Source organism: Neoarius graeffei, chromosome 13 (assembly GCF_027579695.1).
Source record: "Neoarius graeffei isolate fNeoGra1 chromosome 13, fNeoGra1.pri, whole genome shotgun sequence".
In the NCBI taxonomy this organism is placed as follows: Eukaryota; Metazoa; Chordata; class Actinopteri; order Siluriformes; family Ariidae; genus Neoarius; species Neoarius graeffei.
This window is the reverse complement of record NC_083581.1, coordinates 70,947,698-70,961,078: the sequence shown is the minus strand read 5'-3', so window position 1 is coordinate 70,961,078 and position 13,381 is coordinate 70,947,698. Positions and strand designations below refer to the sequence as shown.

General features: G+C 41.5%; 1 protein-coding gene across 1 annotated transcript; it reads left to right on the top strand.

Annotated features, from left to right (window-relative positions):
* The first annotated feature begins 2,046 nt into the window (after positions 1–2,046).
* Positions 2,047–9,619, top strand: wnt10b (wingless-type MMTV integration site family, member 10b). The gene is made up of 4 exons (XM_060938455.1): positions 2,047–2,590; positions 4,808–5,070; positions 5,279–5,706; positions 6,628–9,619. Exons 1-4 carry the CDS (start codon positions 2,517–2,519, stop codon positions 7,120–7,122), a joined length of 1,260 nt encoding a protein of 419 aa, XP_060794438.1. The 5' UTR covers positions 2,047–2,516; the 3' UTR covers positions 7,123–9,619.
* Positions 9,620–13,381: the final 3,762 nt, after the last annotated feature.

The window sequence follows — 13,381 nt, the reverse complement described above, 5'->3', positions numbered from 1 at the left end:
TGTTTTATTGTGTGCTGTGATCAGTGTGGCCAACCTCAGACTCCTCCACATGTGAATCTGAAACAGCACGCACATGGAAATAATTTTCTCTCCAAATAAAAACAATATTTAGGCTAGCCATGGTCAGATCAATGCTCTTAGCAGCAGTGCGATGGGAATTTGGCATTTCCTTCGCATCGTACAGTCCTATAGGCACAGTGGTTTCTCTGAGGATTGGCCCCAAATGGCCAACTGAAGGAAGGAAATGCTCTTTTTGTTTGCGGGTGTTTCATTCTGCTCTTCACTCTCAGCTCTTGAAGGCGCTTAGGACTGGTTTCCTGGTGCATTCATGCGACTCGGAGCAGATTAGCGGCAATCCGGTTAAAGGGATATATGCCTTTTTATACACAAATCAACTTCAAATCACTTTTTAAGCCACTTAGAATTTACACGCCATAGCAACAAAAATGCTAATGCACCTTTTTTTTTTTATTGCTGAAGCTTAAGCAATGAAACAGAGAAGATTAGACGACGAATTGTCAGTGTCTCTTGTTACAAAATAGTAATAGATGGCTTTAACTTAATTTTATTAAATTAATCCGACTTAGGTTTGACAGTCAGAAAGTAAGCCGATTCTTATTCTTCTCGGATATGTCATGACCTCTACGTGCACAAAACGTATATAGGGTCCTTATTAGACATTATAGAGTAGCCTATTATATGAAGCATTAGGCCAAAATAACAGCAGAGATGTGCTTCAGTTCTTGTTTGTTTTGTGTAAATAAGCCTATCTTTTAGGAAGGCGCAAATGGATATGGTCCAAGTAGGCTATTTTTTCCCCAGGAAACATGCATGCACTCTTGTGACTTTATTTATTTATGCTAGGTGTATTGCTGTATATATATTTTGTTGCTGTTGTTTATTAGAATCCAGGTTAGTGCCTTTATTTCTGGTTTGTGTTTAGGGTTTTAGAATTGGGTCTATGCCTAAGCAAAATGATGCATCATTCAGTGAGATGACTTCTCCTTCTTATTCGTTTTAAAAGGAAAACTTGATATGCACTTTATATATATATATATATATATATATATATATATATATATATATATATATATATATATATATATATATATATATATATGGTGCATATCAAGCCTTTAGTGAGTATGGATATAATTTGTTTTGTATGTGCACTTGATTGTTCAATAACCTGCAATGTCCCTTGGGGGGGGGGATTTTCAATAACTTGGTTTTCTACGCAATAAAAAAAAATATTCACCACTAACAATAATTTATATCCTTGTTAATAATAAATAGCCTAATAAGGGGAAGAGTGTCAGTCGGTTGTGCGAACGCGTGCACTCAGAGAAATGTCTGTGGGCGGGTGAAGTGGCGCATCAGCCGCTTATTGTTAACAGAAGTGCACGCCTGCCTGCTGCTCCTGCTGCTCCTGCTTCTACTTCTGCTGCTGCTGCTGCTGCTATTCAGGTTAACGCGCATGTTTCCAAATTCCACCCTCAGCATCTATCATTACACAAAACAGGGTTTGCATGCAATTTTGACCTGTTTTGTTCAGGTTTTTCTGTAGCCTTTTACTCCTTCACAATTTAGCCAATGTTTCACATATCATTCATGCTGTGCATGTTTTTATTTGTCTGGCACATGGTTTTATATATCTCACTCACACAGTGCATTATTCTCATGTTGACATTTTATAGTGCACCCTATGTGTTTTTATTATCACTTGTCAGGCATGTGGTGTTGTTTGTTTTGACTTATTTTCACATATTGGGCATATCACCTTTTTTAAAGAATTTTTTTTCCTTCTTCTTCGCATATGATCACTGTGCAAATATAACGTTTAAATTGCACCTTTACATGTGACGTGATGGCATATGATTCACGGAATCACGTGGAAAAACTTACAAGCACGTAGCCTGTTGTGATTATCCGTGCTCATTTGTGTCTGGTGTTAATAATAATAATAATAATAATAATAATAATAATAATAATAATGTGCTGTGCAGTTGCATTAGGGTATAATTTCACTCCCTAAATTAGAATTGGATATGATGTGCATTGGGTCAGTTAAGGGGAAAATACTCAACCTACAGGCTTTTGGTTTTGGTTTGTGCGTAAAATGCTGTTAGAGAAATAAAACATGCGTCACAAGTCGGCTTATTTTACGCATATTACGCAGGAGCATCCCTAGCTTCCGGCCTATTTAATTTATTTTAAAAAACAACTTGACGACTCGTTTCTAAAATAATTAATGCATTTTAATTCCTCGGTTAATAGTGTAACCGGATCTCTTCAATAGTTCAGTGTAAATCTGTAGAAATAGCCGCCCACCCGTGCATGGCCCCCTCCTCCTGCTTCTCCTCCTCCTCCTTGGTGCAAACGCGCTCCTTGAGCTCTATACACTCAACTCAGCACCGTAGTGGCTATCGAGCTGCGCTTCTCTCCTATAATTCCCCGTGAACTGCTAATTATCGCCCAGGCGTTTTAATGTCCCGACCGGAAAAGCGCTTCCTGCCATGGCCGTGTCCCATAAAGCTGCTCCGGGCCGAACGCTGATGCTGGCGCTCGCGCTCCTCTCACCTGCCTTCACGTAAGTGCTGAAGGATGCAACTCCCTGTTTTCATCTGGAAGATTCCCTTTAACGTGTGTGTCTGTGTGTGTGTGTGTGTGTGTCTGTGTGTGATCTTAATAGGGACCAGATAGGAATATCTGACAGTTTTGACCTTCTGGGGACATTTGACTGGTCCCTACAATTTGACAAGAACTGCAGTTTTTATTTTAAAAAAGAGCCAAAAGGTTACTTTGGGTTACTGAGGATAAGGTCAGGGTCACATGATAGCTTTTATTCTCTGCAATTGTCTGTGTGTGATTCTTAATACAACCTTTAGTCTTGTTTGTAAGTGGTTAGCACGGTCACCTCACAGCGAGAAGGTTCTGGGTTCGAGCCCAGCGGCTGGCGGGGGCCTTTCTGTGTGGAGTTTGCATGTTCTCCCCGTGTCTGTGTGGGTTTCCTCCGGGTGCTCCGGTTTCCCCCACAGTTCAAAGACATGCGGTTAGGTTAATATGGGACGGCCTTGGGCTGAGGTGCCCTTGAGCGAGGCACCTAACCCCCAACTGCTCCCCGGGCGCTGTTAGCATGGCTGCCCACTGCTCTGGGTATGTGTGTGTGCTCATTGCTCGCGTGTGTGCTCACGACTTCAGATGGGTTAAATGCAGAGAGGAATTTCACAAGTGTGTGGTGAATAAAGTTGTGCTTTCTTTCTTTCTTTCTTTCTTTCTTTCTTTCTTTCTTTCTTTCTTTCTTTCTTTCTTTCTGTTTGATGATTGATAGGAAGCTCAGATATTTACTTCCTAACCTGTGTAACCTACATGACCGATAAACCTATATACAAGTAACAACATACCCAGTGTAATGTATATTTATCAAGTGTGTAAAGTTGTATTAGTTTCATCCAATGTGAGCGCTGTTTGAGCCATACTCATTGCCAATCAGACACACACACACACACACACACACACACACACACACACACACACACACACACGTACTAATCAAAACCAGTAATGCACATGCCAGGGAAAACTGCACTAAAATATCCTTTGTAATGCCATAGCCTTGACTCTATCTGGGGTGCTGGAGCAAGAGGAAGCACAAGTTAAAGGTCATTAATAATTGTTTTTGAATGGTTCCAATTTTGTGCAGAATTAATGTCACGGAGTAAAATGGAAAGTCCATTTCCATATACGATTCCCATGGGCTGTGTACACTCTAAAAGCATTTTATAATCATTTCTATGTTATAAAAATCGTTTCTTGATTAAAAAGTGGAAATTAAAACCAAGCTTATAAAGAAAAGCTTATTCATGATTGGCTCAAATGCTGTGAGAATTTGATTTCAGACATCTTCGTTACCATATGGACAATTAACAGACTTTATTATGGGAATCGTAAATATACTTCTTTATATAAATTTCAGCAAACATGTTTCTTTGTTTCGATGCATACTGTTGTTGGAAATTGGCCATGACAGGGATTGCTTGCTGTCCTTATAAAGTAATGGCTTTTATGGCTGAGGACTACAGTTGACTTGCTAACTTTAGGACTGCGGTTGTCATGAACAGTTTTGCGCTCAAGTTTCCATCAATGAAGAGTTTATAACATCAACAAAACTAACTTCATGTTAAAACCGTTAATGTTATAGTCATGTTGTCTGCTGTTGCCCAAATGAGGATGGGTTCCCTTTTGAGACTGGTTCCTCTCGAGGTTTCTTCCTCATGTCGTCTGAGGGAGTTTTTCCTTGCCACCGTCGCCACAGGCTTGCTCATTGGGGATAGATTAGGGATAGAATTAGCTCATGTTTTAAGTCGTTCAAATTCTGTAAAGCTGCTTTGCGGCAATGTTTATTGTTAAAAGCGCTATACAAATAAACTTGACTTGACTTGACTTGACTTAATGCTACAGGCTTCCGTGCTGATTAGCAGCATCACATTTTTCTATTTGTTGGACATCTGTAGAATACTGTCATCTTTTCTGCAGCTTGAAATGAATAAAAGTACCTTTTGTGGGCCATATAATCAGAATGCCTTGTCGTATGTTTAAGTATATAAGAAGCCTGTGGGTTTTAAGCGGTTATTTGAGGCTTTTCGTCTATTAAACAGACACAGTAGTAATCATTTCTGAAACAGAAAATATGGAGCTTTTCATCAATGCCATACATCACAGTCAGAAATTATAGTGCTCTCCCCCTGGAAGCGCTCCCATGTTGCTCTATTGGCGAGTGTGATTAATTGCTTGTCCTCTTTCCCAGTGTGTTGTGCAACGACATCCTTGGCCTGAAGGTGGCAGGAGATCCGGTTCTGACCCCCAATGCAGTGTGTTTACGACTGGCAGGCTTGAGTAAGCGGCAGATGAGGCTGTGTGTCCGCAATCCCGATGTGACGGCCTCTGCCCTGCAGGGGATACAGGTGGCCATTCACGAGTGCCAACACCAGCTCAAAAACCAACGCTGGAACTGCTCTACACTGGAGAACCACGGCAAGGTGCCACACCAGAGCACCATCCTCAACAGGGGTGAGTGTCGGTTCACTATTACGAACCTGAATGATCACTGGTTGAAGTTTGAGACCTTGTCACCTTCCAGGACAGAAAAGTTTCAGACATGAGAATATTTTTCGTGAAAATCCAGGTCAGGTGTTTCCTGCAGAACTTGCACAAACAGGGTCATTGTGTTGTTCAGGTAGAATCTGAAATAACTATCCTCTGTCTGTCTCAACAATAGGTTTCAGAGAGAGTGCTTTCTCCCTGGCTCTGCTGGCAGCTGGTGTGGCTCACTCGGTGGCTTCAGCCTGCAGCATGGGCAAGCTGCGAGGTTGTGGCTGCGACTCTAAGCGTCGGATAGATGACGACAAAATCCGCCTCAAGCTAACTCAGCTGCAGCTGCAGACCCTGCAGAGGAATGGGTTGAGGCACACACCTGAGTTTAAAACAAACCACAGCAAGCTACCCTCTTACCTGCGCTCATCCCATCCCGACACACTCCTCAAACCAGAGGAATTCACATCACTACAGGAGACCTGGGAGTGGGGAGGCTGCAGCCACGACCTTCGCTTTGGTGTTCGCTTTTCCAGGGACTGGCTGGATTCCAGGGGCTCATCTCGTGATATCCATGCCCGAATGAAGATGCACAACAATCGAGTTGGCAGGCAGGTATGGAAGCAGGAAGGAAACATGCTTTCCATAATTTTTTCAAAACCTTTATTCGTCACATGCACACTTCAAGCACAGTGAAATTCATCCTCTGCATTTAACCCATCTGAAGCAGTGAACACACGCGCACATACACCCAGAGCAGTGGGCAGCCCAGAGCGCAGTCAGGGGTTCGGTACCTTGCTCAAGGGCACCTCAGCCCAAGGCCGCCCCACGTCAACCTAACTGCATGTCTTTGGATTGTGGGGGAAACCGGAGCACCCGGAGGAAACCCACGCAGACACGGGGAGAACATGCAAACTCCACACAGAAAGGCCCTCACCGGCCGCTGGGTTCGAACCCGGAACCTTCTTGCTGTGAGGCGACCGTGCTAACCACTACACCACCGTGCCACCCGGAAACAGTATGGAAACAGTATAACACCTATGTTTAAGTACAGTGCAATTATAACTGTCTGACAGCAAACATGGTCTCACACTTGCAAAAAAAACCCCACAAAACTAACAATTCAACTTCCTTGACAAAAAAAAAACTTGTGTTCTTTACTCTCATTACTACTAACCTTCTCTATTAGCTTCACTTCAGTAGCAATTTACTGAGTTACTGAAAACTGTAATGTGCTTTAAGGTGAATCACTAAATAACAAGAATAATCATAGACTAACGTACTGTTTATAACATCATGACATCACTGTTAATAACAGGATCAATCAGTAAATTCAGGTTTGCAATTTTCATTTTGTAACCCACTTTCAAGCATCCACCTTTTGAGTTTTATAACAGGCACTGTGCTTATTTATTTTGTCTTGATATTTGTAACAAGAATCACTAGAACGTGACAAGTGGAATCTTTTAGAAAGTAGCCTGCTTTAAGGACACGATTGCTTAATACTGATGCAGATATCACTTTTTGTTGAAACAGATAGTGACAGACAACATGAAAAGGAAGTGCAAATGTCATGGCACCTCAGGAAGCTGCCAGTTCAAGACCTGCTGGTATGTGTCTCCTGAGTTCCGGCTGGTGGGCTCCCTGCTGCGACAGAAGTTCCAATCTGCCATCTTCATCAACTCCCAGAACAAGAACAGTGGTGTGTTTAACCCACGTGTAGCAGCAGGAACTGCTGGATCGGAGCATGGCAGGCTTCGGCGGCGCAGCCTCTCCAGGGAACTGGTTTACTTTGAGAAATCGCCTGACTTCTGTGAGCGTGATGCGTCCGTGGACTCGCCTGGCACTCAGGGCCGCATCTGCAACAAGAGTAGTCCAGAAATGGATGCATGTGACTCACTGTGCTGTGGCCGTGGACACAACATCCTGCGGCAGACACGCACCGAGCGCTGCCACTGCCGTTTCCACTGGTGCTGCTACGTGCTGTGTAACGAGTGCAGTGTCACAGAATGGGTCAATGTGTGCAAATAAACAGCTTTCTCCCTTGATTGAATCATTGGCTGGAAATATTGGACAAGTCGGGGCGAAAGGCATAAGCCTACGTCTCTCACACCGAGTATCAATTTAGCCATTTCTCCTTTCAGCCCTCTCATCTGGGTTCCATTTGCTTTGTGTGGCTGTTGTTATTCTCCAAATACCAAGTCAAAAGACTGAGGAGAGGAGTGACTCATGTCATTTGTCTTTGTTTCCCCTGTTTGGGCTCTTCAGCCATGAAAATGCCCTGAACACCATCTGTGTTCTTCACAATAACAAGACACAACAGCAGGAATGCATTACTGCTAAAAAGGAAAGGCAATGCCACCATATACAATTATGTGTATATTTGAAAATGTGTGCTTAATGAAATGATCTCGCCATGACAAATCTTTGCAACTTGTGCTTATGTTCTTTCAGATGACAAAACTGGTACCGTAAGCCAGGCAGTTTTAGAGAGAAGAGAAAACAGAAAACGTGCCTTCTTTACCCACTTGGTTGAATTTAATGTAAACCAGGACAGCCGTGATGTAAATATAACCTGTGCCGATGGAGGTCGGCCAGTAATGACCTGAATGCTTGCGCTTCCCGTTGGTTTGCCCTCGATCTGATTAGAAACAGTCATGTTTTATCTTTTTTGGGGTCTGCTTTGCTGTAGTCGAGACGAAAATTCAGGATATCGCAAGGAATCAATACATCACATTAGGCTGTGTGTAGAAAACTGCAGAAATGATAATCATTTTACAATGACACTGAGACACATTTTTCACTTTTAAATTTTATATAAATGATGTTCAGTAAGAGCATATAGTGTTCATGTGCTACATATTGATGTGAATTGTCCCTTTGTCTCCCTTCAGAAAACTGTCCTGTGCTCAAAATGACTTCAGAAAGCTATTGTTTTTGGCAGGAGGTTTCATGCTGGAAGTTTTGTTCTCATACAGTGGCTTCAGAACCAAGAATGTGTCGAGAGAACTGAGATGAATGATAAATTCAGGAATTAATCAGTATCTTGCAGAGCGTGGCTCAAAGCGGGCAGCCTGGTTTCCTTCGAGGCAGACGATTATATGAGTGAACAAGATTGAGGAGGGGAACGACACCAAATCAGCTGTATGAACTTAACAGTTAGTTGACATTGCACCATGTGGCTGTGAGGACAGTTGGTGCTTGTTTTGTATCTGTCATTAAAAAGGACTGGAAGGAACACTGTGCTTTAACTCAACACAGACCCAGCTAATGTCAAAGCAGTGCTGAGAATTTGGACAGTGCACACTTCAAATGTTGTAAAAATGTGAATAAAGTATATGTTATTTTATAACATTTATCACTTATATCGTGATGTCAGGGTTGGCTGATCAAAGTGGACTGTTCCGATGTGTCCATGACTCTGTCAGGCTGACCTTGTGTGGTATTTAGCATCACAGTCAAGGAGACAGAGTTGTGTAGAATGATAAAGTGCTGGATCTCTGGTTTGCATTTCTTCATTCCTTTATCATTTCACCCTGGAGCTGCTGCAAAAGGGAATTTCCTGTCGCTGTTTCTCCCATGTGTGAGACAGAGAGGCTCAATCGCTTTGGAACCCCCCCCACCACCACCACCACCACCACCACCACCCTGGCAGCACTGTGCAGCCACTTACACACAAAGCAGCATACTGACAGCATCTAGAATAATGACAACCAGATACTCCGAAATCAAAAGGAGAAAAGGGAAAACACAGGGCACAGATCTGATGCTGGGTAAGAATGTAGTTCAATTTGCCACCAGGGGAGATGTATGTAAGGGCGGATAGACACACAGATAGGTAGATATATTGATATGTACATTCACGTTGCCTATATGGTACATCAAAAGGGAGGGACACGGCTGCAAACATCTGCTTCTGGGCTCTGTGTCCAGCCTACCCTTATGCTTTTTTGATGTGGGACAAGGATAAAGAGAGAAAGGCAGAGAAAAAACAAGGAGCCAGCTACCCAGAACATCAAAGCGATAGCCTCAACGTGCAAGTCCTCATTAGTTCTGCAAGCCTAACCAACCCGACTTGTGATTGTGTTTGCTGGGGTTCACTTTGGCAAACACTTCAGAGGAAAGGTTCCTTTAAATTATAACTCCCACCCCCACCACAAGCCGTATGCACTGTAAGTCCCCTGCTATAACCCCCACAAACTCCCAGCGCCCAGAATCACCACGTGCTCCCCCACTCACCACTCCACCCCATAATCTGGTGTGCAGCTGCAAACATCTGTTCTGGGCTCTCTCTACGCTCTGAAACCACCAAACTGATAAACATATCTATCACAGAGCCTCTGACAGACGGTGTGGCATGTGAAACAACACTGCAAAAGACACTTTTTTTTATTACATCAGAGCAATGTTTATGCAGGCACTGATGATTCTCATTCAGTAATGTGCCACTGTGAGATCATGAATAGACTACTAGTTTACAGTAGCCTACAAATACATATGGAAAATAAACTGGGTTAAATTTATTAAATTATAGATTGACCAGCAAATTATTTATTCTTTAATTATTGTAAATAAATTTCAAAATATCAATTGAATGTATGGTAAATTTTATTCAGTATATTACAATTTCCATAATCAGGTTGTATAAGTTTCAGAGTAAATACTTGGAAAAAATTCACACAAAGAAGTGCTTTTGCTCTCCTTCTAATGACTGAACACACTTCAGCCTGCCAAGACCTGTCATTATTTATTTATTCAGTTCAGTCTTGGCTGAATAATTAAACACAGTGGATATGTCTGAATCTATTTGCCTCAGTAATGACCTACTGCATAGACTGTGTTCTATAAAATTCACTGTAGACTACCCCAACAGGCTAAAAAAAAAATACACAAAAATGTACCCAGCTGAAATGTTCGATTGCTTTTACTTTTTTTTTTTAATATTATTAAAAACACATTTCCACAAACGACCATGTCTCTTCCTCTTAGATGGTTTATTAAATGCGTCCCGGGTACCATCCTGTGCATGCAATGAACAACACGGATGCAGAAGCATCACATGAATGGTCCACACTGATGTCTTGGATAATCTCGCGAGATCATAAGACAACGACGCTCTAACGCTGCATTATGCGTGCAGTGCTGTTCTCGCGAGACTTGGACGAGGCGATTGGACTTGTCCGGCGTCGCTGTCAGAGGTGAGTAGCTCAAAGGATGTGTTGAATTTAAACAGAACGGATATGAAACGAAACGCTGTTCATTTATATGCTCTTATGTTTTATATACAGTAGGATAATAAATAGCAGAAAAGAGGAGACAGATGTTTTGGGTTTTTTTTTTTTTTGCACCTAACTGGAAGGCTGTTTAGGCCACTGGAGCTGTTAGAGCACGATTTGGGAAAGGTGTGAAATGTTTGGTGATTTTTAATTTAAAATCTGATTATATCCCGGATGTAAACATGTTAATGTATTAAGAAGTCGACTAATAATAAGCTGTCATCACTTCTATAATTAACAATGTCCTGTCATGCTATGTAGGTGATTTTTTTTTTTTTGAGTGCTTGGGGTTAAATAAATAACTTCAAATAGCTTTTTAAATGTCATAACTACAGTCTCAGAGAAAAAAAAATAGTCCCAAACTGTATCTTTCCTTGTCATTGAGGTGATGCCCTCAAGGGCGCAGCTTCCATTATGTATCAGTTACCTTGAAAACTGGATATAGTTTACCTTTAAAATGCTTTCAGGTACATAAGTTTTTAGAGCAAAGCTTTATCCTACATCAGCCCTTTTCCACTGGTGCATTTTGACCTAAAAGGTGGTGCCAGTGCCAAAAATCTAAAATTGCTGGTCCCAAAGTTGGAACCATTGATGTCACTAGCTCTGGGAGGGGCCACCGCAAGGAATTTTCCACCATTTTGATAAAACATCAAAGCAGGCAACCTTCAAATGCAAGATTTAAAGTTGACCTATTATACCCCTTTTCCACAAGTTGACACACTTCCCTGAGGACTTAATGAAATGTCTGTGACCTGTTTTGGTCAAAATACCACAAAGATAAAGCACCACAGCTCCATTTTCACCCTGACTGAACATCCCTGAATAAAAAACAGCCGATTTGAGTGCCTGTTCCTTTAAATGATCATGAGCCACTGCTCACCCCACCCCCTCTTCTACCAGCCAATCAGGTAGCACTTTGCTCATGAATATTCATTCACAAAGGCAGTTCTCAAGTCATGGGTGGAGATACTTGGATGAGGGCGTGGCATAATTCTAATGAGCTCCACTTGTGATATCGAAAGGGGAGCCAAATCTGAATGGCTTGTTGAAATGGGCAACAAAGAAACTGACCAGGTCATCTTATTTCAGTTTGTAGGTTGGTAGGCACCCAAATGTATGAAAAAGAGACTTTTTCATAATATGTCCTCTTTAAAAGTTAATTAATAAAAATCAAGCATTCTGTCTGCCATGATTTTTTGTTACCCCAGTAACATATCAACAGAAATAACCGCTACATAACGTTTGGCTCGCAAACACGTCTAAATGCACACCAATTCGGCAAAACTGGCTCCACAACAGCACTCTCCTGGGATCTGAGCTTATTTTACATTTTGTTACAGTGGAGACGATCACAACCCATCAATCAAAGAAGTATTTATTATCGGGTTCCCATAGTTATTTGAATTGAATGAGTTTAATCCAAAGCTGAATAACTAAAAAACTAGTCACCTATAAATATTCAGCTTGGACCAAATGAGACCTGTAATCTGTAAACTCTATGACTCAAACAAATAGCCCAAATATTACGATAGGCATTTAAATAATGAGCCTAATATTCATAGTTGTATTATGTTCAGAGGAGTTCGGTAATTTTTTAGTTCTGTTCTGAAATGTATTTTCCAGTTAAAGGCATGCCTGACTGCACAGTCTTTCGGAACCTTGCACTAGATCAGGGCTTTTCAAAGTGTGGGGCACGCCTCCCCTGGGGGGCGCCAGAGTTCTTCAGGGGAGGCGCAACGTGAGGAAACATAAGCCAGAATAAGTTACTATTGCGGACATTTAGCGAACTTCAGCTAGCCTTTGCCAGAGACAAAATGGATCGATTTTTAGTACCTAAAGCTACAGTGAGTGAGGAGACAGAGTCTGGGCCAAGCAAAAAACAGACCCTCCAGGATTTCGCGATGTTGCGATTCAACCAATCCCCGCGAATTCAGGGCGGTGTTGCAATTATATCCAATCACCGCAACCTTCCCGCAAATTTGACCAATCGTTGGCGTCGTCTTGAGGTGACGTCGACAAACATGCGCGCAGTGTTGCCAGATTGGGCGGTTTTAAGTGCATTTTGGCAGATTTTGAACATATTTTGGACTGGAAAACGTCAGCAGTATCTGGCAACACTGCATGTGCGAGTCAGTGTTTATGTAGGCTTAAATTCTGTTACTGAAAGTGTGTTATGTTTACAGTGAAGGGCTGTGTGCACTTTACATTATTTTTTTACTTAATACAAGAAATTAATGGATGCCAACATTTTTTGCCAAAATGGTATTTTATTTTCCATTGTTTAGGCAGCTTCAGCATCATACTGTGAGATTCTGTTCAAATTGTTTTTTTTTTCTTCTATGAAGCCTGAGCCATTTATTTTATTAGTTTATAATTATTGTTTAATTTAGTCTTCAGGAGAGACTGCCTGCACACAGTACTAGTATTAATAGTTTTTTTTTTCTTACATGAAAGCTGAGGCATTTATATTATATTTTAAGATAACTAAATGTTGTGCTGTGAGGTTCTATGCACTTTAACTTTTGAACCAACAGGTGCATTTGGATAAGTAAAGCCTATTTTTCTGCATTTTTGTAGTCCTGGTAATCTTTTATATTGGTAAAGTTGTTTATAGGACCATTTCTCAGTGTCTGTTTTTTTTAATCAATAGTTTTTCAGTAATAACTTAATATTTAACATATCACTCAATTTTAATCACAAAAAGAGAAAATCGCAACAATTTCTCGCAACTTTCACTTCCTCCCGCAATGTAATCGCAACAAAAACCTAAAAAACACCGCAACTTTCATCGCAATTTTTTGGAAAACCCCCCGCAACATCAGACATTTTAGCCTGCAACAATCACAAAAAAGGCCCGCGAAATCCTGGGGGGACTGAAAAAAGAAGGAAGTATGACCACGATTATTTAAAGTTTGGATTTTCATGGACTGGATCTGAAGATGCTCCACTGCCACAGTGTGTTGTCTGCCAAGAGGTGCTAGCTAACGATGCTATGATATGTTTAAAATGTGTAA